The 25,265-nt window shown below is 39.3% G+C and overlaps 1 protein-coding gene across 6 annotated transcripts in view; it reads right to left on the minus strand.

Moving 5' to 3' along the window:
• PIAS1 (protein inhibitor of activated STAT 1) overlaps positions 1 to 24,746 on the minus strand; it is a 129,318-nt gene extending 104,572 nt beyond the window's left edge. Inside the window, exon 1 of one of the 6 annotated variants that reach the window (XM_047861235.1) lies at positions 24,670 to 24,745. In XM_047861235.1, coding sequence (XP_047717191.1) covers positions 24,670 to 24,726 — 57 coding nt within the window. In that variant the 5' untranslated portion in view covers positions 24,727 to 24,745. Of the gene's footprint in view, positions 1 to 19,764; positions 19,844 to 20,673; positions 20,738 to 20,891; positions 20,967 to 24,669 lie in introns of those variants that run through there. The other 5 variants (XM_047861231.1, XM_047861234.1, XM_047861232.1 and 2 more) reach the window with 5 other exon arrangements.
• Positions 24,747 to 25,265: the final 519 nt, after the last annotated feature.

The following is a 25,265-nucleotide window of genomic DNA, read 5'->3' on the forward strand; positions in this document are numbered from 1 at the left end:
TCTAAATCAGCATTTTCTAAACTAGGCTCATAGTATTAATAGATATTCAGAGAAATAGGGTTCTATGGCAAAACAAGTTCAAGAAATTCAAGATTCTGTAATTCTCCATCATGCCCTCCTTTCTCAAGTCATATTTGAACACATAAAAGGTCCCAAGAAGGCCAGCAGAAACATTAACGTTGCATCTAACATTCTGCAAATTTACTTATCCACAAAGCCTTCTTTATTATTATATATTAATCTATTATCATCTCATTTCTTAGCACTTCACAAAAGAAGATTCTAGAATAAATTATAAGACCTTCAAATTTTCCAGGAGTTCCCTTTTATGCCTGTTGCTCTCACAAAATTATTAAAAGCATCCCCTTCCACCCTTAAAAGTGCCCCAGTATGGATGATAAATTATATGGTCACGGTAGTAGTAATACTCTAAAACTAAACATGAGTTATAAAACATGTGAACTACCTTTACCAAATGTCAAATCAATATGGTCATGTTACTGCATGCAGTTAAAATGTTATGTAGATGATGACTGATCTCTAATCCTTTTCCCAAACTTCTTAAGGAATTCTGTGCTAGCAATCTTACATATACTTTCAAAATACTCTGGACTAATGAACTCTTGCTAACTGAACTCACAAACCAAACAGATTTAGACAGCAAACAATATCTCAATTGCACAGTTTTAAAGAGTCCATTATATCAAATTCTAAGGAAAAAAATTCTTTTTTCTTAACTATTTTTTTAAGTTATTTGTTTTGAGAGAGAGAGAGAGAGAGAGAGAGAGGTCAAGCAGGGAAGGGGCAGAGAGAGGGGGAGAGAGAGAATCCCACACAGTCTCCATGCTGTCAGCACAGAGCCCAATGCGGGGCTCAATCCCACAAACCATAAGATCATGACTTGACCCAAGATCAAAGAGTCAGACGCTTAAGCGACTGAGCCACCCAAGCATCACAGAAAAGAAAAATTTCTAAAAACATTAATGCAGTCCATAAAAGAGGTTTAAAGTTTTAAAAGATATTTGTAAAAACTATTCCAGGTCTTAACTCTGAGAATTCCTCTGTATTCTTGACTCTCTTTTCACTCAGACCAGTCTTCCTCGGTGACCTCATCCATCTCATGACTTTAAAATGCCATCTCTAATTCGGTAATTCCCAAATCCACTTCTGCTGAACACCTTTATGACCCACAAGTACTCAACTCAACATGTCCAAACCTAATACATCAAATTTCTGTCAAACTTTCCATCCACCTAACCAGCTGTACAAGCCAGAAACTTCCTCAACACATTCTCCTTCACTCATGTCTATTTACCAAGTCATTTCAAATCCTACCACCTTAAAATGTCTAAGTCCTTATTATCAATTTAATTCAGACTACCATGATCTCTTCCTAGATGTCTACAAAAGACTCAGCTGTTCTGTCTCCAATATTATACCCTCCAAATCATTCTCCACACTAGTGATCTTTCTAAAACATGTCTATCGGTCATTCTCATGCTTAAAACTTGCAATGATTACCCACTGCACTCAAGATAGGGGCCAAACTTCCTAGCATGGCCTAAATATACTTGATGATCCAGTCTCAGCCACTGCCACTAACCCCCTTAAACCAGCTCTCCATCATTCAGGATTTGTATATACATGCTGTTCTTTCAGCAAGTAATTCTTCCCCCTCTCCAACCTTTTCCTAGCTAACTTCAACTCCTTCAGGTGTCAAATTAGACATTATTACCTTTGGGATACTTTCTTCAGGCAACCCTCAACATTAGTAAATTTACCTTCCCATATGCTCCACAGTTTAACCCAACAGCCCTTATACTATATGCAGAAAAATCCTGTTTACTTATCTATTCTCTATCAAACTATACGCTGTCTATACAGACTGTGTCTTGTTCCTTGTCAATAAATATATGAGTAATGATAGTGTGGCATCTGTCTTAAGTATTATGAACCATTTTGGTAATGCAAACTTATTAGAAACGATACACATTACCTCCCTAAAATAAAGACATTATATAAATCTGCCCAATGCCTAGTCAACATGTTACTGGTATCCAAACAATAAATTACTTAGTTTGGATGGTTAAAGAATGTTGGCCTTAGTCCTACAAAGAATGAGGAGATATACAAACTGTTCAAATTGTCGGGGCACCTGGGCGGCTCAGTTGGTTAAGCATCAATCAGACTTAGGCTAAGGTCATGATCTCACAGTTCTTGAGTTTGACCCCCCCCCCCCCCCCCATCGGGCTCTCTGCTGTCTGTGCAGAGCCTGCTTCGGATCCTCCGTCTTCCTCTCTCTCTCTGCCCTTCCCCTGCTCGCTCATGGTCTCTCTCTCTCAAAAATAAACATTAAAAAAAAAATGTTCAAATTGCAGGAATTAGAGGGGGTGGGGAAGAGACAGCATATAATCAAAAAGTCAATCTGACTGAAGAGTAAGTGAATTCAAAAGGGAAATTAAGATATGAGACCAATTTAGAGGTTGTTGATAAACACCAATATGATACTATGAAAGCGAAATAATAAGGGTGGTAGTTGGGAAGGAAAGAAAGGCATAACATTAAGAAAGATGTGACAGGACCTGGATGTGGGGAATTTTGTAGTTCAGAGGTTAGAAACAGGGAAGCCTTCCTTGAGCACCCAAACTATGTCAGGTCTTCTTGTTAACATGTACATACAGAATTCTGTCCTTTTCCTTTATAGAACTTAGTACAGTTTCAAACTCATAATTCCAACGTGATAAGTTCTGATAGCAATCTGACCCCCAACTTCCCAGAATTTGCATTACTCTCTTACGTCTGTCTCCACACATGAATCTACTGCGTGTTCCATAAAACATACCTCAGTGTTTTCTCTCATTACCTTTGTTCATGCTGTTCCCTCTGCTTGAAATAACCCCCCTGTGATCACCAACTATCAAAAGTCTTCTAAGGCCCAGTTTGAAATAAGCTTAGGCACAAGTGACCTCTTCCTCTTATGAATCCATTGTTAACTACTCATACGGTTACTCTTTTATATTGCTTTCCATTACAGTTTTTCTAGACATTTCTCTCCCCCACATGAATGAGGCAAACTCCTTGAGGTCAGGTATGGGGGGAAGGGAGCAGAGGTAGGTGTGGAGAACAAAAGGAAATTCTAAGCATAAAAACAGTAGAAGTGGACCAATGAAAATCAGAGGACCAATGAAAATAAGTCTAAGAAACATCCACTCGAGGGCACCTGAGTGGCTCAGTCAGTTAAGCTTCCAAGTCTTGATTTCAGCTCAGGTCATAATCTCATGGTTCGTGAGATTGAGCCCCGCTCTGGGCTCTATGCTGACAGCATGGAGCCTGCTTGGGATTTTCTCTCTCCCTCTCTCTCTGCCTCTCTCTCTCTCTCTCTCTCTCTCTCTCTCTCTCTCTCTCAAAATAAATAAATAAGAAAGAAAGAAAGAAAGAAAGATCCACTCCCTCTCCCAAAGGATTCTTTTTTTTTTTTTTAATGTTTATTTTTGAAGAAAAGAGAGACAGAGCGTGAGCAGGGGAGGGGCAGAGAGAGAGGGAGACACAGAATCCAAAACAGGCTCCAGGCTCTGAGCTGTCAGCACAGAGCCCAACTCGGGGCTCGAACTCACAAACCGTGAGATCATGACCTGAGCTGAAGTCAGACACTTAATCTGAGCCACCCAGGCACGCCTCCCGAAGGATATCTTATACTGGGTTCTACAGACTCCTACTTCCCTTCTAATCCTCATACTACTTATTGGTGATAATACTTCCAGAAAATCACTACCCAAAAGAAATATAATATAAGCTCCAAATTCAAGCTACACATGTAATTTTAAATTTTCTGCAAACTATACTTTTAAAAAGTAAAAGAAACAGGTAATATTAGTATTTTACTTAATCCAAAATACCCAAAATATTATCATTCCAACATATAATCAACTTAAAAAATATTACTGACCTATTTTCCATCCCCCTTTTCACACTATGTCTTCAAAATCCATTGTATATTTGCACCTCCAGCACATCTCGATTTGGACCAGCCACATTTCAAATGCTCAATAGCCACATATGACTAGTGGCAACAGTTATGGACAGTGCAGCTCTAGAACAATATCCCTGTCATTCACTGAAGGTTTTAGCACCTGCCTCAACTATCCAGACTCCAACCCAATACCCTCAGTTGTGTTTCTTAACTTTCTATCATTACTCTCGACCCTCAGCCACTCACTCCGGTGGCCACACCTTGGACCTTTCTACCAGAACTTATACCACCTCCAAAATCACTAATTCAAACACTAAATCCTCCAACTACCACCTCCTATTCTTACTTAAGTACCTTCGCTGCAACAATTCAACATCATAAATATCTCCAATTCACTGATGTTAATCACTGTCTGTCCATCCACCCTCTTCAGGTCCAGCTTAGAAAGATTCCATTGATCCATCATTAAACTTTCCTTTGCAAAATTCCCTTCCCCCTCTATTGCTGGCACACTCAACTGGTTCCAACTTTACAACTCAGGCAGACAGAAGAATCCATGCACACAGGCAAACAGATGTTACTATACATCTATAATCCTCAATTGCAATGGGCACAGGCATCCCACTAAATTTTCCAGTAAGCCAGCAATCAAACTTCCCATGGTAATTATGTCAATCTTTTCCTTTTTCCTCCCATATCTCCTTTCTCCAAAAACTACCTTTAATAAGTATACCTTAAACAAATAACTATTCAACTTTCTATAATAAAGCATTCAACTGTTATGTTAGTCAAAAAAAAAAAAAAACTTTCAATGAAAACCAGTTTGACAATAAATTTTGTATTACAAAAAAACAAAAACAAAAACAAAAACAAAAAAAACCTCCAAAATCTCAAAGCAGCATTTTTTTTGCTAATTATAAAACCATGTGTTCTTTATAAAAATTCAGATACAGAAAGGTGCGAGAGAACCAGGCTATTTTTCATGTACTTGACTGGAATACTAGAATGTAAGTTTCACAAGGGCCAAGACTCCATCTGTTTCATTCCCAAATGACTACTGAGCATCTAACACAGTATCTGGTACATAAATCAGCCCTCATTTTTAGTGATGGAATGAGATCCTTGCCTTAAGTAACTGGGATATGAAAGGCCAAACATGAAGCAAGGAAAAGGAAAGGGAAGGGGAGAATACTTGTTTTCAAGATTTAGCACAGACTACATTTAGCCCAGTAAAGGAATAATTATGTTTACTTTTTAAACATAAATGTTTAAAATGTATCAAGCAAAATAATGGAAAAAATATATGATGTGTAACGTAGACTTTAATGGTTTATGCTTCCACCAACCAAAAAGATAAGACTTTTCTCACCACTTCAACTCAACTTCCTCATGGATTACAGCATGACACATACAAATCTAAGCACTTTCCAAGACTTAACCAAATGTTGATCACTGTGGCAATTAAGTCCCTTTGTCTTCCCCAAACACCTTTAGGCATAATTGCTAGATTCTAAGGGCATATGTATTTACCACAGTTCTGCGTGTTTTCAAAATGAGGTCTCCAAACCTTCCCCCTCCACCTCCACCTATTGAATCCTCCTCTTCAAAGAACACTGTATCAAATTTGGAAATTTATAAGACTATGATATAATTAGATGGTTTAACCAGAAGCAACAACTTAAAAACAACCTTACAAGTAAATAATATACATAACTAATATTTCACTGCCATTTTTTTAAAGCAAACTATTAATACAAATTACCTAAAAGGAACTACAGAGGAGAAAGGATGAGGATACACCAAAAAAGGCTTCAAAGTTTTGGAATACTCTATTAAGTGTGATGTTTTATTAGTCCTCTATAAGTTATGCATTCCTCTACAAAATTATACATATTATTTTGTATACACATTTTTTAAAGCAACCTACCTTTTAGGAAAGAACACAATTTCTATTATCACTCATAAATCTTAATTCAACATTGGCAACTATTTAAGAATGGTTATCATATATTAATATGGTTCATATTATGAGCTTCACAAAGTTTACAATGTCCACCAGTTAAATACAAACTGACCATACACAAACAGCTATCACATTCCCTCCCTAAAAAGAAACAAAATGACAGTAAAGGAAGAAAAAAGAAAAATTAAGTCACAAGCACAAAGAGCAAAAGACAATGTTCAACTGGTTTAAAACAAAACAATAAAATAAAATAAAAGCACAGATCCAGTCCTCTGACAAGAGAAAACAGAAAATGAAAGGGAGAAAATTACTAAAGGATTTATACAAGACAATTTCCTAGAAGTGAAGAGGATGTGTCTCCAGACTGTGCCATCAAGCACCTTAGCACAATGACTGAAAAACACCCATCCAAGGCATTTCATCATGAAGTTTGGCCACACCAGCAATAAAGATCCTAAAACCTCCAGACAGGTCATATAAAGGTTCAAAAATAAAATGGCACTTTGTACCATGTATAATGTGAAAATAACCTTTACTTTATGTTATGGAAGGCAAGGATATACAATAGAAAATGTCTGTTTTAACAGTTCGAAATTCTACCACACTTCGAATTGTCTAGTTTCATTCAAGGGATAAAACTAGCCATTAGAGGAAATTTTCTGAAAAGCTAAGATCTGTCAAAGATTTAACAGTAAACTAACTTTCAATAGGATCATTACTTTACTTAAAAGTCCTTTGCTACTAATAGACTTGGTTAATTTAGCTTGGCAAAATACTAACCTGAAATGAATGATCTTTTTTTTTTTTTTTTTTTTTTTTGAGGGGGAGAGAGAGAGCATGAGTGCACACCGGGGGGGGGGGGGGGGGAGAGAAAGAGAAAGAGAGAGACAGAGACAGAGACAGAGACAGAGGGGGAGAGAATCCTGAGCAGGCTCCACACCCAGCCCAGAGCCTGACATAGGGTTCAATCTCAAGACAGTGAGATCATTGACCTGAGCCAAAATCAAGATGCTTAACCAATTGAGCCACCCAGGCACCCGGAATTATCCTTTTTTAAAACCATGGGGCCAGCAGGACGGGAGGTAGGCAGCGGGCAGGCAGCTGGACAGGAGTGATACAACAATTTCAGAACAAAAGACTATAGTACGTTTTCCAAAAGAGTTAGGTTATGGTAACTAATTTTTTTTTTTTTTTTTTTTTTTACTTATCTATAGTATTCTCATGTGAAAGTTGAGGAGAAACAATTTTAAATAACTCAAAAACGTAGAGATTCAAAGTTAAGTAAAACATACAGATTGGACATGCATGGCTCTATTACTGCTCTTAAGCAGATAATTTTGATGCAAGATAACATGTCTCTACCTCTCCACCAGACTGAATTCTTTTCCATCAGTAATTGTTCTAATGATCTCTGTATAATGATGACTAGCACAATACCATGCACACAGAATACACCTGAATATTTAATCAATACATAAATGACTATCTAAAAAGGCCTAACTATATAAAAAGTAAAACAAATTCTCTTCAAAATCCATGTTTTTAATGAGCTATGAAAAGACTGCAAAAGGGAAAACATTGCAGGATCAACTAATTTGTAAATCAAGTGAAAAAAAATTATTTCTGTATTCATTCATAAGATATTACTTCAATCAAATTCCCTAAACCAGGGCACCTGGCTGGTTCAATCAGTAGAGCACGCAACTCTTGATCTCAGGATTATAAGTCTGAGTCCCACATTGGGTGTAGAGATTACTTAAAAATAAAATCTTAAAAAAAAAAAAAAATACCTCAAACCCATAGCTAATTAATAAGAGCTTAATCACACCAATATCACTTTTTCCCTTGATTAACTTTATGTGCAGAATTACATTTGATGGAGGACAAACTCCCTGAATCCCAACAGCATTCACAGTATCCTCACCACGCCAACCCCACCCCCACCATACAAATACAAACATCACCCTCAGAACCCAGTCCTTCAAATAGATTATGTACTTATGATGACAAGACATTTGAACATCAAAAAATGAGCTACTTTTACTAAAGCTACAGATAAAACTTGAATATGTTTGCAAAACAAAATGTTCAGTATCACCCTCCATACTCAACAGAATCACCTGTTAAGATCAGCAGATTCCTGAAAATACCTCAGTACAGTATGAAGTGTTTACCTACAAGAAAATATGTTCTAAACAATTATCAATCAACCCATTAAACAGCAAAGCTGAACTTAACCAAACTATTCAAGAGTTACAGCACATTTTCATATGCAAATAATGCTGCTAATTACAAATGAGTGTTATCTGATATCCTTTCTATTGGGCATAGCAGGTTTGCCACTTGGAAAGACTCTGGGGCTCCTGGGTGGCTCAGTTGGTTAAGCATCCGACTTTGGCTCAGGTCATGATCTCGTGGTTCCGTTAGTTTAAGTCCCACATTGGGATCTCTGTTGTCAGCGCAGAGCCTGCTTTGGATCCTCTGTCTCCCTCTCTCTGCCCTTCCCTTGACCATGCATGCATGATCTTGCTCTCTGTTTCTCTCTCAAAACGAAATAAACATTAGACAAATTTAATTAAAATATTTTTTAAAAATAGTCTGGAATTAAGAGTTATTAACTTTAACTGTTTCCCCCTTCTTATTAGTCTAAACTATTCCTGGGATTACAATTTAAATTTAGGAGTGAAAAATAATGGCAATCCTAAAATTCATATTACTGTCCCTGAATTGAATAATTAGTATTCAATTACACAAAGAATGGCACACTTTAAAAAAAAAAAAAAAAAAAAAAAAAAAAAAAAAAAAAAAACCTTTCACCTTTAAGATGTCACCTGATTTTGAAATCACAGATTGGAATAACTTTTGTACAAAAGTCTTCATTTTCCAGGGATGCCTGGGTGACTCAGTCGGTTGAGCATCTGACTTCCGCTCAGGTCATGATCTCGTGGTTCGTGAGTTCAAGCCCCATGATGGGCTTTGTGCTGACAGCTTGGAGCCTGGAGCCTGCTTCAAAATCTGTGTTGTGCTCGCTCGCTCTCTCTCTCTCTCTCTCTCTCTCTCTCTCCCTGCCCCTCCCCCGTTCACGGTCTGCCTCCCTCTCTCTCTCAGAAATAAATAAACATTAAAAAAAAATTTTTTTTTAATCTTCATTTTCCAGGCTTACCTTGACACCCTGGGGAAAGACACTTGAGGAATACAGAAGCTGAAGCTTTTCAAATACAACTCTGAAGAAGGTAGAAAGAAACTAGAAAAGCATTCTGAGTTTTATAATCTCTAGGTTCCACTTCAATCCCACAAGAGGGAAAGGAAGAAAATGAAATAGGTTGAATGCAAACCAATCATCTTAGATACCTGGTAAGAGCTAAGAAGATCTGCCAAAGAGGAAATTATTGGCTAAATAGGTTAGGAGACATCTGTATGGATTTTTCATTTATCCAAGACATTTCTATCCTCTACAACAGAAAAAAGCCAATCAAGGGTTGAGACATAACCTTGAGAAAATAAAAAGTTACACAATTCCCTCTTTATTACTGACTTAAAACACTTGAGAGCAGAGTCATTCAATGCAATGCATTAGTATTTTTACTACAGAAATGCAAGATACAATTCAACAGTTTCTGCTTGCAAACTTGCCTTGTAAATGGGATCACTATTATCTATAAACAAGCTATTTTTTCTTTTAAATAATAAAAAAAAATACCACGGGTGAGAAGGTGAAAGGGCTAGTCTCATTTTAAGCTACAGACTCTTGCACTGTGACTCTTATACAAGCAGTGTTCAGGTTCTCCAAGATTTTGCTCTCTGGACTCCTTTACAGTCTAGAAAATGGAGGACGCCCAAAATCTTTGTTGATTAAATCTATTCATATTTACTGTATTAGAAATTAAAACAAATTTTTAAAAGATTCATAATTTTAAAATAATAAATTCACAGGGTGCCTGGGTGGCTCAGTCCATTAAGTGTCCAACTGATCTCGCAATCCGTGAGTTTGAGCCCCGCGTCGGGCTCTGTGCTAACAGCTCAGAGCCTGGAGCCTGCTTCAGATTCTGGGTCTCCCTCTCTTTCTGCTCCTCCCCCATTCATGCTCTATCTCTCAAAAATAAAAAAAAAAAAATAATAAATTCACTATTTATTAACATAAATCACATGTAAATTTTAAGAACTGTATTCCAAGACAAAAATATATTAACAAGAAAACTGTCATTGTTTTACATTTTTACACACCTTTTTAATACAAACCTCTGGCTTAATAAAGACAGCCTGATTCTCGTATCCACTTTTGCATTTAATCTGCTGCATGAGGTTGTTTTGACTAAAGTACATGAAGAAAATTCAGCCTCACACAGGTATGTAGTTGGAAAAAGATATTTCAATAGCCTTTTCAAGTAACTATGGATACTCTTTGATCCTTCACCAAAACTCAGCAAGTGGCAGTTTCTTAAAGGCTGCTGCAATATGGAATCTGAAACCGGATCACTGAATACTTCCTACTCTGATTTACTGAAATCCATTGGTCTATCTTCCATTTCCAATGGATCTTTTTACCCATGCATGATTTTGTAATCCCATGCATTATTTAGAAATCATTGCTTCACTGAGTTACGCAGCTCTTCCAAATGTCGACACTTCCACTACACAACTTCAATGTATCACATTCATTAGTACCACCAGTGATCTTATCAAAAAGTACTGGGAAGCTATCAAACACAGTAGCAAATACAAGTCTCCCAAAATTCTATTTTCCCTGGAAAGCTTGAATTTTATCATCAGCAACAAATATTGTCAATTGTTCTCTGGCACAGAAACTGCTCAATATCCAAGTCTGTATAACCACACTTTGTCAGCCATTTTTTCAAGTAAAAACGGTATTCCATTAAAAAAGCAGCTAGGTTCAGCCTATAACTCAAACAACTGAACAACACCTTTTCTTTCAGTTAACCATAGGGTTTGGTACTCAGTAAAAGTGCTTTTACAGGTACTTACCATTTCATCACACAACGTGTATCTTAAAAGGTACTCAAGGACTGAGACATAATCAATCAATACATTTGGGGGGGAGGATTTATTTAGGACACTAAGTGTAACTGGCATTTGTTTTTTAATTCCAAATGCATGGTCATGTGCTAAACTAGGACAGTTTAGTGCCACTGCCTTAATTCACGCTAAGCCACCAGCAGTTTTACCCACCACTGATTTTGCAAACACCTTACTACTGGTTAGAAAAATCATTTTGACCTGCAGGACCCCCAGAAAGAGCCTGGTGGCCTCTTTCTAGAGGTCTGGAAAATGGACTCTGAGAACCACTGTAATAGCTAATATATTACGTACATGACTTTAAAGAAGATTAATTTTTAAATAAATATTGTTATGACAAGAATGTTTAAAAATACACATACATGCATAGAGATATACTCAAATCACTGATAGCCTGCTACCTCACAGTGGGAACCCAAACATAATGAATGACAGAATGTGGTAGATACTTCTTGAATAAATAACAAATGATTGCCAAGTACCTACCATAAGCGAGGCTATAAGCTAGGTGCCTCTATATTCCCATTCTTGGGTAACTTACAGAACCCTAGAGACTAAAATGATGATTTTAATGTATGAGAAAAATGTTTATTCTGAAATCTTTCAGATCTTTTTTTAAGATTAGACCTACATGCCTGCAAGAAAAAGTCTTAAAATTCACCATAAAGCACAAGATAGCATGTTAAATTCTATTTTAAGCACTATGCCATGAAGCTAAAAACAGGCTTGCTCACATTCAGAAACCCAAATACAAAATGAACTGCTTTGGCTGTGCACTGCCAGAATCCCATAAAGAGCTTACATTCCATTTCCCCTCAAGCCAAACAACCCTTACCTGTTTTAGTTTTTATTCCTATTTTTCAGTGAAACTCCAAAGTTAATACCATACATGTTACATTTATTATGGCAACTATTTAAAAAGCAACAATATAACAAAACCATCAAAACAAGTTAAGAACTTTAAAAAAAAATTTTTTTAATGTTTTTATTTATTTTTGAGACAGAGAGAGACAGAGCATGAACGGGGGAGGGGCAGAGAGAGGGAGACACAGAAGTGGAAACAGGCTCCAGGCTCTGAGCTGTCAGCAGAGAGCCCGACGCGGGGCTCGAACTCACGGACCATGAGATCATGACCTGAGCCGAAGTCAGCCGCTTAACCGACTGAGCCACCCAGGCGCCCCAAGTAAGAACTTTTAGACATACACATTGATAAATTCAAGAGGTAAACCTCTATAAACATACATACAAAATATGTGTGCTGTTAAAAAGAATGAGACCATCTCATTTTGGGATACAGCATGGAAAGATCTTCAATAAGTATTATTAAGAAAGAAAAAAAAAGGCAAGTCAAAGTATAGTAGATATAGTATGATCCCATTTATGTTTTTAGAAAATATATTCATGTACATGTACATTCATTTAGTAATACTTATTAAGTTCCTTCTCTGTGCCTATTCTGTTCTGAATCCAGACATATAAACATACAAAAAATTACAAATATTATACAAGCACACACACATGCCCAAAGAAAAATGAATAAGTCAGACACAGAAGACTATATAGGATTTCATTTATATGAAATGTCCAAAATACTAATCTGCTTTCTGTCTCTGTAGATTTGCCTATTTTGGACATTTCATACAAATTTACAAAGACATAAAATCTACAGAGACAAAAAGCAGATTAGCAGCTGCCTCAGGGTGAAATGAGTTATGGGCAATGGGGGAAATAGCTGAAAGGTGCAGGATTTCTCTGGGGATAAGAAAAATATTCTAAAATGGACTATGGTGATGGTTGCACCACTTTGTGTATGTATTAAAAATCATTTAACTGTGTATCTTAAATAGATGAACTGTATGGTATGTGAATTATATCTCAATAAAGCTGTTATACTCCTCACTCCCAAAAAAGAATAGACACCAAAGTGATTGCCTCTGGTGGGAGAGGGGGGTTTGAAGATAATGAAGTGCCTTAAAATTGTACTCTACTTACTTCTATACCATTACAATAAGAAATGTATTCACTTATTACATACGTAAGTTAAAGAAATATAAAAGATAAACCTGAAACAGTCCTTCAAAGATATCTATATTTTTATTATCTATATATTATCTATATAGATATCAAAGATATCTATATTATTCTGGATATGTTATTCAAGTTCATCTACAAAGCAGCCATGAAAAAAAAAATGTGAGGTTGTGAATATTTACAATTTAGACCATCATACAGACATGTACATCAGCCCCTTTACTAATAGAAACAAATGTTGAACATAATTTGTTCATTTCACAAATATATCTTAAGCACCTACTGTGTCCACAGGGTAGGGATTGGGGAAAATAAAATGGTATACAAAGTACAACACTAATCAACAAAAAGAAACAAACTACCAGCTCTGGCTTTAAGTTAAGAACTTTTGCCATAGAGTGGAGGAGACAAAACACACACAAAGTGGACGGGGATCAAACTATGTAGAAAATCCTGAATACGTGAGAGCTAAAACTTTATCCTGTTTTCAATGGAAAGCCACTAGAGTGACAGGATGAAAAGAATGTTTTGGGAAAATTAACCTGGCAACCAAAGGGGGGAAACTGAGCAGGAAAGGTTAAGAAGGAGATGAAGTTTTAAAAAATAGGAACATTGGGGCACCTGGGTGGCTCAGTCGGTTAAGCGTCCGACTTCAGCCAGGTCACGATCTCGCGGTCCGCGAGTTCGAGCCCCGCGTCGGGCTCTGGGCTGATGGCTCAGAGCCTGGAGCCTGCTTCCAATTCTGTGTCTCCCTCTCTCTCTGCCCCTCCCCCGTTCATGTTCTGTCTCTCTGTCTCAAAAATAAATAAACATAAAAAAAAAAAAAAAAAAAAAAAAACAGGAACATTTGCTGGGGCACCTAGGTGGCTCAGTAAGTTGAGCAACCTACTTGGGCTCAGGTCACGGTCTCATGGCATGAGTTTGAGCCCTGCATGGGGCCCACTGCTATGGGCGCAGAGCCCCTGCTTGGAATGCTCTGTCCCCCTCTATCAGTGCTCCTCCCCCGCTTACACTCTCTCTGTCAAAAATAAAATAAACATTGAAAAAAAAATAGGAACATTTGCAACAATCCCGTGAGACATACTGATATTTCAGTTACCGGGTGGTGTTCAAAGGGTTTAGATGTATTTTGTTTGCTTGATCTAAGGTGAAACAGAAAAGGAAAAAAAGATAGTTTCTTCATTTTGCTGAGTTTTGGATATTCATTACAAAGAATGAAGTTTTACGAGAAAATTGTGAAGGGAGGAAGGTTTGGGGGCGGGGTGGGGGGGGCTATCATTTCATGTGATACCACTTAAACCAAAAGTAGAGGGAATCAAAAGAAATGGAAGTCCCACAATTTTTAACATGGAAAGGGAAGTATAATCATATTTTGTAGTAAGAGTAGTAAAAAGTGCATGACAATTATGAAATTGATAATAAAATACAACTAAGTACTTAAAATTTCTTGGTCACCTATTTTTTAAAATCCTCATGGTAAAACTTGTTACATAAATTCAAGTCTAGGTGATCAACTTTTGAGTTTGATCAATTTCACACCCTTAACTGTTCCTTCTACACTGCAGTAGTTTTCAGATGTTGCACTATATATGTATATATATATATATATATATACATATATATATATATATATATATATATATAAACGTTTATTTTTGGAGAGACAGACAAAGCGTGAGTGGGGGAGGGACAGAGACAGAGGAAGACACAGAATCCCAAGCAGGCGCCAGGGAACCTGACATGGGGCTGGAACATAAGAGTTGTGAGATCATGACCTGAGCGGAAGTCGAATGCTTAACCAACTGAGCCACCCAGGCACCCCGCATAAATTATATTCTTAACTCAACTGATATGTGCATTTATTGATTTAACCCATAAAAGTTTCTTAAAATAGAAAAATATTTCATTGACTATGTAATCTCTTTTCTATAACAGCCTCCTCAAAACAATGTTACCTACCAATATAATACTAAGGCAACACTTAAGTTTTGAGATTAAAAATGAGTAAGGCAAATTCTCATTTCCACTTTATCTATATTAATGCTCAACACTGCTTTTCCTAAAATGTCAGTTAAAAACACATGCACATCTACACAAGGCACATAAACTTCCGATATTTGATTATTGTGATACAATTTCAAAAATCAAGCACACTTGAAATAAATTATAAATGCTGTTTGATACTCTATTTCATACTTCATCAAAAGTTCTGATTGAGAAGCAATGTTTACTTGTATTTTATAGAATATATCTCTGCCATCATTTAATAATCTTATCTGATACGTTTACAGAAATAGAAACAAAAGTACAATGAACAAATCAAGAATTACTTATTTCACTCACAACACTTCCATCTAATCAAAATACCATTTGCTGTGCTGCCTACAGCACAGAAAAAGTTCTGTCATATCAATGTATTTTGTTATTAAAAAAAAAAACATTTGCCAACTTTTAGATCAGGCTGTTTGTTAAGACACTGTTTAAAATAGCAAAAAGTTGGAAATAATCTAATTGTTCAATGATAAGGTACTAGCTGAATAAAATACAATGTTACCTTTCAAATGATCACATAGACCTATATTTACTAACCTAGAAAGATAGCCATGAAAATAGCAGATTACAAATAAAGAGAAGTGTGATCTCTTTTTGTGATGAATATACATACACATATGCTCACAGAGAGTCTAAACGGATAGATACCCAGATGTTAACCATGATATTTCTAAGTGCTGGGATTACAGGTGTTTATTTTTTCTGCTTACTTTTCAGCATTCTCTGAAATATTCAAAGTAAAATGACATTTGCAAGAATTAAAACATCTATGATTCCAACTAACAAACTCCAAAATCTTCCTTGCAAAAAGCCCAAGGAATATCCAAAAATACCCTGGCATAGAGCAAGAGGGAAAGTATTAGCAACAACATAACTAAAATTCTTTGTGACCAAGGCACCCTAGACGTCTCCAGGACTGACATGGCACCTTTACAACAGCCTATAGAGTACAGGGCTTGAAATCACAAGACCTAGGTTCAAGTCCCTGCCACTTTTATTTGTATGACCTTGGGCTAGTTGCTTACTCTTTCTGGTCTCACTTTATCAATAAAAGAGAGCTATTACCTGCCTTCCTACCTCAAAGAACGGTTAGAAAGATCAGATGAGATAATGTGATACATTATTAACTGGAAAGTACCATATAAAAATAATTCATCCAAATATTAAAAAAAAAAAAAAAATGATGCATAACACCAGAGCAAATTATTTCAAAAAACAGCACAATCAATTCTGTAATGAACCAGGGGTCTTGTTTTAAAAGGCTACAATCGGGGCGCCTGGGTGGCGCAGTCGGTTAAGCGTCCGACTTCAGCCAGGTCACGATCTCGCGGTCCGTGAGTTCGAGCCCCGCGTCGGGCTCTGGGCTGATGGCTCAGAGCCTGGAGCCTGTTTCCGATTCTGTGTCTCCCTCTCTCTCTGCCCCTCCCCCGTTCATGCTCTGTCTCTCTCTGTCCCAAAAATAAAAATAAACGTTGAAAAAAAAAAAATTTTAAAGGCTACAATCATCATAAACAGCCAATTTTTCAGAAACCCTAACACTTCTTCCCAGTTCCCACTACAACCATGAGCCATTTAATTTCCTTATCCCTAGTTACCACCTAGAAAGGGTACAAATTACACTGAACTCAAAAAGCTTCAGCAAGAACCCTGGAGCAACATGTTGATGGAGTTCACCAGGAGAAACCCAAGGTTAATCAGCTATGGACTCACCACTAAGCACTATTACAATTCACAGTGGTTACAAGAGACTCTTTGAAAAGAAAGACAATACAATGACCCAGGAGAAAACTGTGGATGAAAAAGCAGTATTTCAAAACAATTATATGAAATCCTTAAAAACTAAAGGGTTTTATAAATTGTTTTTAAATACTGTTCATAAAAATGGTGACTTAAAACAAAAGTCATCTAAATGTGGCACGTGACACAAAACCAAGTTAGGGAGATTCAAAGCAAATCCATGAATAAATTGTCAGATTTATATGTTTCTACCTGAAAGAGAGGCAGACAATTCACACCACAAAGATCAAAATCAAGTGGCTATTTCTTGAAAATAAAGAGGCAGACTTTGACAACAGAATTTACTGACAGGCTTTTAGATACTTTAAAAACAACGTTTTAAAAAGATGGCTTCAGGGCGCTTGGGTGGCTCAATCTGCCGACTCTTGAGTTTGGCTCAGGTCACTGATCCCAGGGCTGTGGGATCGAGCTCCACGACAGGCACTATGCTGAGCATGGGGCCTGCTTGGGATTCTCTCCCCACCCCCTCCACCGCCCCTCTCCCCTCTCTCTAAAAGAAAATAAAATAAATATTAAAATAAATAATAAAAGAATGGCTTCTCTTCCCATTGAATTCCATTATTTAACTCCACTAAAATGAACTTCTTCCTTCCCACTGTTCCTCCTGTGAGTTAAAATGGCAATGTAAATTGATTTGAGTTTTAGTGCAAAAAAATTGTAATTAAGAAGTACTCTAAGAGAAACTACATGAAGCTGTCAGATTATTAACTTCCAAGATCATCTGGCCATCACACCCTCCTTCTCTTTAAGTTCCCAAAGATAATAAAATGCTCACTCTACATTCTTACAAATGTCATTTACGGGTATTCCCCTAATGAAAAATTAAACTTTTCATAAACAAATGTGCACAGAGAATTCTTTTTGATATGTGTGACTCACAATCTAATTTTTATTGGCAGTATCTTCAAGTGTTGCAGCTTGCACTATTCCTACAGGAGATACAGACCTATCCGTCTTCCCATCTGATCTTTGTAGATTTGTTATAGATTTAAAAGGACTCACTAAAATGGGCCATGAGGAAAATAATCTTGAATACAATCCACAGCAAAATGAAATGTGGGTTGTGAATTAAGATAACAAAAAAGTCACGGTATTTACTCAAAGCCTCATAGTTGGAAATCCATTGTAAGTATTGTATTTTCACCTAAAACTTTGAGAAAAAATATGGCTTTTTCTTAAATCTTATTCTGACTTTTCCTATCTTATTAGGAATAAATGCTATTTACATCCAAAACAAAAAACAAAAACCCATCAGAAAATATAATTTCCGAGAGGAGTATCTTCCAAAGCTTACTGCACAGAAAATTATATACACACATTCTCAAATAACTATGGTAGGCATTCCTAAGATCATCTACCTAAAAAAAAAAAAAAAAAAAAAAAAGAACAGCAAATCCAACCACAATCAAGTACTAAAATTTTTAACACAGCTATCACCAGCTAAGCAATTTACCACAGCTTCTCAAAGTATTGGGCACACAGAGTGACAAACCAGTATGTCAAAACAGTTATTATAATTTGAAAAAAAAACTGTACTACAGGAACACAAGATGAGTTTTTCCTCTGGAAAAAAATTCAAGTAGATTTTTGAAAGAGCAAAAAGGGAGACCAATTTTAGAAAAATAATGTTTCCCCCCAGTGTTTAGCATTTATCTGATACAGCCTCATTTTTGCAAAGAGAAACTTTACCTAACAAGACTCACACCAGGGATCTGATCTATCCCCAAAGGCACTTTCTTAAAATGAGAAAGAACAAAGGAGGAAATCTCCCAGCATGTGCTTTCCATACCAGTTTCTTTGGACAGCATCAAGAGTGACAATATAGCCAGCCCAAGCTTTTCAGCTTTATTCTGTGGCCCGTGTACAACAGAACTGATTAGCTATCACTCAAAAGGATTCCAAACAAAATAAATATTAGAAGGTAAAGATCATAGCAACATAGTGACTACATCGCAAGGGTGAAACTACAGAAGACATGTATCTTATTAAACTTGTGTACTTTTCATTTCAAGAGTTAATGACCTCAGAATATTCAAATTCCTGAGGCTTTTTCATTTCAGTCAATAGTTTGAAACTGGATTAAAAAAAAAAAAAAAAAAGAAACCAACCACTCCAAATCTGCTCTCCCTTAAATTAATTTGTAATTAGAAGTCAATTTAAAAAGAGTGACATTCAAAGCCAGTGCCTTACTTAATACACAAATTTTGGAATGTTAACATTGCAAAATTACTGGGGAAACCGATCTTTCAGCGAAGCTTTCCAGAGAAAAACTCTCCAGAAACAAACCTGGCGCTTGGCTGTTCTAGAAGCTGTCGTTTCAGTATAACAGAGAAAATAAATTTTAAATAATTTTTATTAATTATGGAAAGAGGACCCCCCCGACCCCCCCCCCCCCCCCCCCGCCAAAGATTTACAAGTGTGTATCCCCATCTCCACTCTGACAGAGATGTCAGTTCTCTGGGTCAAGATAAAACCAGCTGCTTGGCTCACACACAGGAAGCCACAGACAGGGGAATATCGCGTTCAGAGCCTCGAAATAATACGCGTTAGTTAAAACTGCCTGCTACTAAACCAAAATTATTCAAGCGGAGCCCCATTTGTCACAATCCAATCATAAGGGTTCCACCCGCCCTCCCCCAACGGCTTGTGTAGTGGTGGGTATATCTATCTGCTTCGGTAAAGAAGCCATCATCAGGTAAAGAAGACTGGGGTGGGAGAAAAAGCGGGGAACAGGGGGCACCCTTTCATCCAATTTCGCGAGGCGTGAGTAATTGGTACAGTTGAGAGGAACGGAGGAACGTTCTATTTATCGGGGGTTGAAGTAGGGTGAGGGGAGAATTTCGTTCAAATCAACATGGCCAGCAAGATGTCCCTACAAACAAAAGGCAACGGGGGGATATAAACACGAACCATTCACCTCCATCAGCTATAGCATCGCCATCATGGTGTGTGCAGAGACCCCCAAAGGCTCCTCTCACCCTCCGCACCAGCCAGAGGAAGCGAAGGAAAAGAAGGGAGAGGTAGCTGCTTCCCACCACCCACCACTGCTTCCAAATACACACCCTTCGGGGGGGGGGGGGGGCTCCCCCCCCCGCGGTTGCCCAGAATCAGAGAGAAAGTAACGTCCCGCCCAGGCAGACTCCCCCGCCACCCCTCGGCCGAACCCCAACGCCGGCCCGGGGCTCACTAAACTTTACCGGAGCTTCTCCCCACATCCCCGCCCCAATGCCCCAAGATCGCGCTGCCCACAAGCTGGGCACCCCCGGCGCCTCCTGACAGGCGGGCAGCCGGGGAGAGCCGACTCCGGGGTGGGGGCGGCAGGGAGCCACTGAGGGGCGGGGCGGCCGGAGCCAAGTTCCCGGGGGTCTAAGGAGAGCTCCTGACAGCAGCCCGGGACTGCAAAGGAGGAAGAGGAAGCGGCGGCGGGGAGCTTTCCCAATCCCCCCTACACGAGCACCCTGCCCCAGCCCCCGTTCCCCATGGGGGGGCGGGGAGGCTGGCTGGAAGGTGAGGAAGCCGAGCCCAGGGGGCAGCCGAGGCCCCCACCTCCCGACTCCCGATCTCTTCCCCCGCCACCCCCGCCAGAGGCGCCCACAACAATAACACGCCGGGGACGACCCGTCAGCGCCCCCGAGGCACCCGGGGCCCGCGGCCCGCCGCTGCCGGGCCCCCTCAGCTGGGGCCGGGCGCGCCGCTCCTCCCTACAACTCCAGGCCCGGGTGGAGTCAGGCCCGAGCGGCCCCCCAGGGTCAGACCCATCCCCCCCGGCAGCAGCGGCGCCGTCTCCGCGGCCGAATATTAGAAGTGAATTCGAGCTGCGCTTTACCTTTAGTTCCGCACTGTCCGCCATCTTGCGTCTGTCAGCGCAAGCGCACTGAACCTCGCCGGGGGCCGCCGCTAGACCCGCCCCTCTAGCCAGCCTGGCCCCGCCCCGGCCCGTCCCCTCTTGCCCCTCCACCTCCCCGTCCCGCCCCCGGCCTCCGCCCCTCTCCGGGCGCTCGGAGCCCCGCCCCGGGCACGTACAGCAGGGAGACGGGCACGTACCATTTAAATAATGGCGCCAAGCGGGGAGGTTTGACAGTTACTCCCCCCTCGGCCTCCCCGCCCCCCATCCTCTCCTGGCTAGCTCCTCCAGAGAAAGGCCGGAGCGAGTGGGCTGCCGGCCTGAGCCCCGCCCCTCCGCGGCCTGCAGAACCTTGCTGCAAAGCTTCCATGCCTACAGTCACAGAAACTATAATGGCCCCCTCCCCCAATCAGCGAGTCCTTTTCAGCACCTGCTACCTTCGAGGCTACAATCCGTTACATTTGAAGATCACTTGATGAAGCATTTCCAGATTTATTAGCTCAGATCCTGCTCATGACAGTGCGGTGAAGTGGGCAGAGCAGAGAATACAATTCACGTGGTATATATGTGTGTGTATATGTGTGTATATATATATATATATATATATACATATACACAGTGTGTACACACACACACACACACATATATATATAGTCAGAAATGAAAGCTCAGGCAGGGAAAGTGACTTGCCCAAACACTTGACGGGGGGGGGGGGTGGGGGGGGGGGGTGGTGACCTAAGACAAAATTCTGAAGACGATCGTTCATGAACTCTTTGTTTCAACAATTATTTAGTGATTATGTTCCAGTCCTGTTCCTTTATATATACATCGGAAAATTAAATACAACTAAGTCCCTGCCCTCCTGTAGTTCTCTAATGGAGGTACAGACAAGTGATAAAGATACAATTACAAATGGTGATGAGTACTAGAAAAGAAAAAAGGGTCCAGTGAGAGAATAGCGATTGGAAGGAGATGGACTTAATGCAAGGAGGGCTTTCTCCAATAAACTGACATTTTAAGTAGATGTGATGAAAGAATTATTTCACACCTTTTCCTCCCTATTGGAAGCCTCCTATACCTCCTCTCCAACCCCCACTTTTTGCTAGCAATTTTGCTTCATACCTCATGGAAAAACTTAAAAGATAACAGACATGAACTCCCTTCTCCCCATCCAAACTATTCTTACAGGCAGTTACATTTGGGTTACTATGAATGAAGTGTCCCTGTGCCTATGAAGGCCAGTCCCTCTACCAGTGACCTGGATTCCTTTCCCTCCCACATTCCTAAGAATTTTACTCCTACAATCACCTCCCCCTTCCAACATCATTACTTTTTCCCCTATTAGATTACTCCTATCAGCATATAAACATACTGAAATTCCTCCCATCTAAAACAAACCTCCATTGGCTCCAAAATCTCCCAAACTGCCCTGTTTCTCTCTCTTTCACTGCATAAATTCTCCGAGAGGTTTTTCAAGATCTCTCTACAGCGCTTGTTCCCACTTCCTCATGTCACATTCCCTTCTCAGCCCCTCTGATCCAGCTTTGACTTCTCTCAAGATCCCTTATCAAGATTATTAACAACCTCCGTGTCTCCAAAACCAATTGTCAATTCTCTATTCTTATCTAAAATGACCCTCTCAGCAGAATTGCAAACAGTTGACAAGACTCCTTTCTCCTGAAACACTTTTCCCCCTGAACTTCCTTCGACATCTCACTGTCCTGATTTTCCTGTTCCTTCACTGAGCCTCCTTTTCAAACTCTTCTGCTGATTTCTCTTCTTTGGCTCAATCTTTAAATGTTGTAGTGCTCCAGGGCTCAGTCCTTACCTGTCACCTCCATTTAACTCTCCCCAGGTGAACTCATCCAACTCTTTGACATTCAAATTTCTGTCCAGCCCAGACCTCCCCACCCAAATCCAGGTTCATAAATCCAACCGGCTACTTAATATCTCTACTTCATGACTCCTTGTCATCTTGAGCTTACCATGTCAAATAGAGCTTGGATTTTATCCCCCGATCCTGTTCCTTTCCCAGTACTCTCAGTGGATGGCACCATCATCCACCCAGATGTCCAAACCAAAAATCTGGAAATCATCCTTGCTTCCTCTCTTTCAGTCACCTCTCACATCCAATCCATCAGCCGGTCCAGCTGACTCTGCCTCTAAACCATATCCCAAGCCCACTGGCTGCCCACTACCATCACCCTATTCCAAGATGGCATAATTTTACAACTGGATTGCTAAGAAGGCTATTCAACTGACAGAACTACATGAAGCCCCTACACACTTTTGCCTTCTGGGGGCTGTGGTATAATAAAAATACCGCTTGACTTTGTCCCTGGTTCCTGTCACAGAGCTCCTAAAACCTCAGAAATTTCCTGAGAGATAGGATTGTGTTTTGTTATTCAAAATGAGCCCCTTTCCACCACACCCGCACCAAAGTTTATACTAATGAGATGAGAGGGCGTGGCTCCCGGGGAGCTTCAGGTTGAGAGCTGGTCACTACAAAGACTCAACACATGATTAGAGGGATGTTAGTAAATACAAGGAAGTACTAGGAAGTGGGTGGCCAGAGAGGGCAGGGAATCTCTGCATCCCCTCCCTTCATGCATTGCCCTATGCATTTCTTTCATTTGGCTGTTCCTGAGTTCTTTCCTTTATAATAAACTGGTAAATGTAAGTAAAGTGTTTCCTTGAGTTTTATGAGTCCATTCTAATGAATTATCAAACCTGAGGAGAAATTCTAGGAATCCTCAAATTTGTTCAGACAGAACTACAAGTGGCCCATAGGACTGGCAACTGGCATCTGAAGTAGGGGCAGGCTTGTGGGACTCAGCCCTAAAGCTGTGGGGTCAGAGCTTACCCCTGGAGTGGATGTCAAAACTGAATTGTTGGGGGCTCAGTCTGTGAGCCTCCAACTTCGGCTCAGGTCATGATCTCACAGTTCATGAGGCTTAGGTCATGATCTCACAGTTTGTGAGTTCGAGACCCGCGTCAGGCTCTGTGCTGACAGCTCGGAGCCTGGAGCCTGCTTCACATTCTGTGTCTCCCTCTCTCTCTGCTCCTCCCTGTTCACATGCTATCTCCGTCTCAAAAATAAATAAAGATTAAAAAAAATTTTTTTTCAAACTGAATTGTTGGATGCTTAGTTGGTGTTGGAGAATTAGTGTGGAAAGATATCACATATTTGGTGTCAGAAAGAACCTCAGAGGCCCTTTCTTTCCATATATATATATATATGTATACATATATATATATATGAGTATGTATATATATATATATATATATATATACACATATATATATATACACACACACCCCTGGAGTTACATGAAAAAAATTACATTTAAATTTTTTTTTCAACGTTTTTTATTTATTTTTGGGACAGAGAGAGACAGCATGAACGGGGGAGGGGCAGAGAGAAAGGGAGACACAGAATCAGAAACAGGCTCCAGGCTCCGAGCCATCAGCCCAGAGCCCGACGAGGGGCTCGAACTCACGGACCGCGAGATCGTGACCTGGCTGAAGTCAGACGCTTAACTGACTGCGCCACCCAGGCGCCCCGAAAAAAATTACATTTAAAATTACATTTTAAAAATTACATTTTAAAAAATGTATATTATAAAATTACATTTAAAAATTACATTTAAAAACACTACATCTTACGTTTGTATTGGTATAAAGACTAACGCAATCCAAGCAGAGTATACTTATTTTTTCTTCCAATAATAAAGATTTTAAAACATTTTGTGGGCCCTAAAATTATCGTGGTCCCATAGAACACATAAAAATTAACTCAAAATTATTCATAGACCTAAATATGACTTAAAACTATAAAACTCTTAAGAGTAAATCTCTATAACCTTGAGTGAGATAAAGCTTTCTTAGATGTGGACCACACATACATTTTTGGTAGGAATAGTACAGCCATTTTGGAAAATAGTTTGGCAGTTCTTTGAAAACTGGAAATGTACTCACCATACAACTCAACAATTCTTGGACATTTATCCCCGAGAAACAAAGACTTCTTTTCATGTAGAAAGTTGTACAAGAATGTTCATAGCAGATTGATTGATTCATTCATTCATTCATTCACTTAAAGTTACCTATTTATTTTGAGAGAGAGAGAGAGAGAATGTGTGCATAAGTGGGAAAGGAGCAGAGGGTGAGAGATTGAGAATCCCAGTCTCCACTGACAGCATGGGGTCCAACCTCACCAACTGTGAGATCATAACCTGAGCTGAAATCAAGAGTCAGACACTTAACTGTCCACTAAACTACCCAGGCCCCAATAGAAGCTTTATTTTTAAGAGCCCCAAACTAGAAACTATCCAAATCTCCTTTAATGGGTAAACGACTAAACCAACTGTGATACCATGGAATACTGTACTCAGCAGTCTAAAAACAAAACAAAAAAAAATTGATACACACAAGTTGGATAAACCTCATGAAAATTATACTGACTGAAAAAAAAAAAAACTAATCCCAAAAGGATTCTTATTGTCTGATTCTATTTCTGTAACATGAATGAAATAACATAATTACAGACGTGGAGAATAGACTAGTGGTTGCCA

Source organism: Prionailurus viverrinus, chromosome B3, assembly GCF_022837055.1.
Source record: "Prionailurus viverrinus isolate Anna chromosome B3, UM_Priviv_1.0, whole genome shotgun sequence".
Taxonomy (NCBI): Eukaryota; Metazoa; Chordata; class Mammalia; order Carnivora; family Felidae; genus Prionailurus; species Prionailurus viverrinus.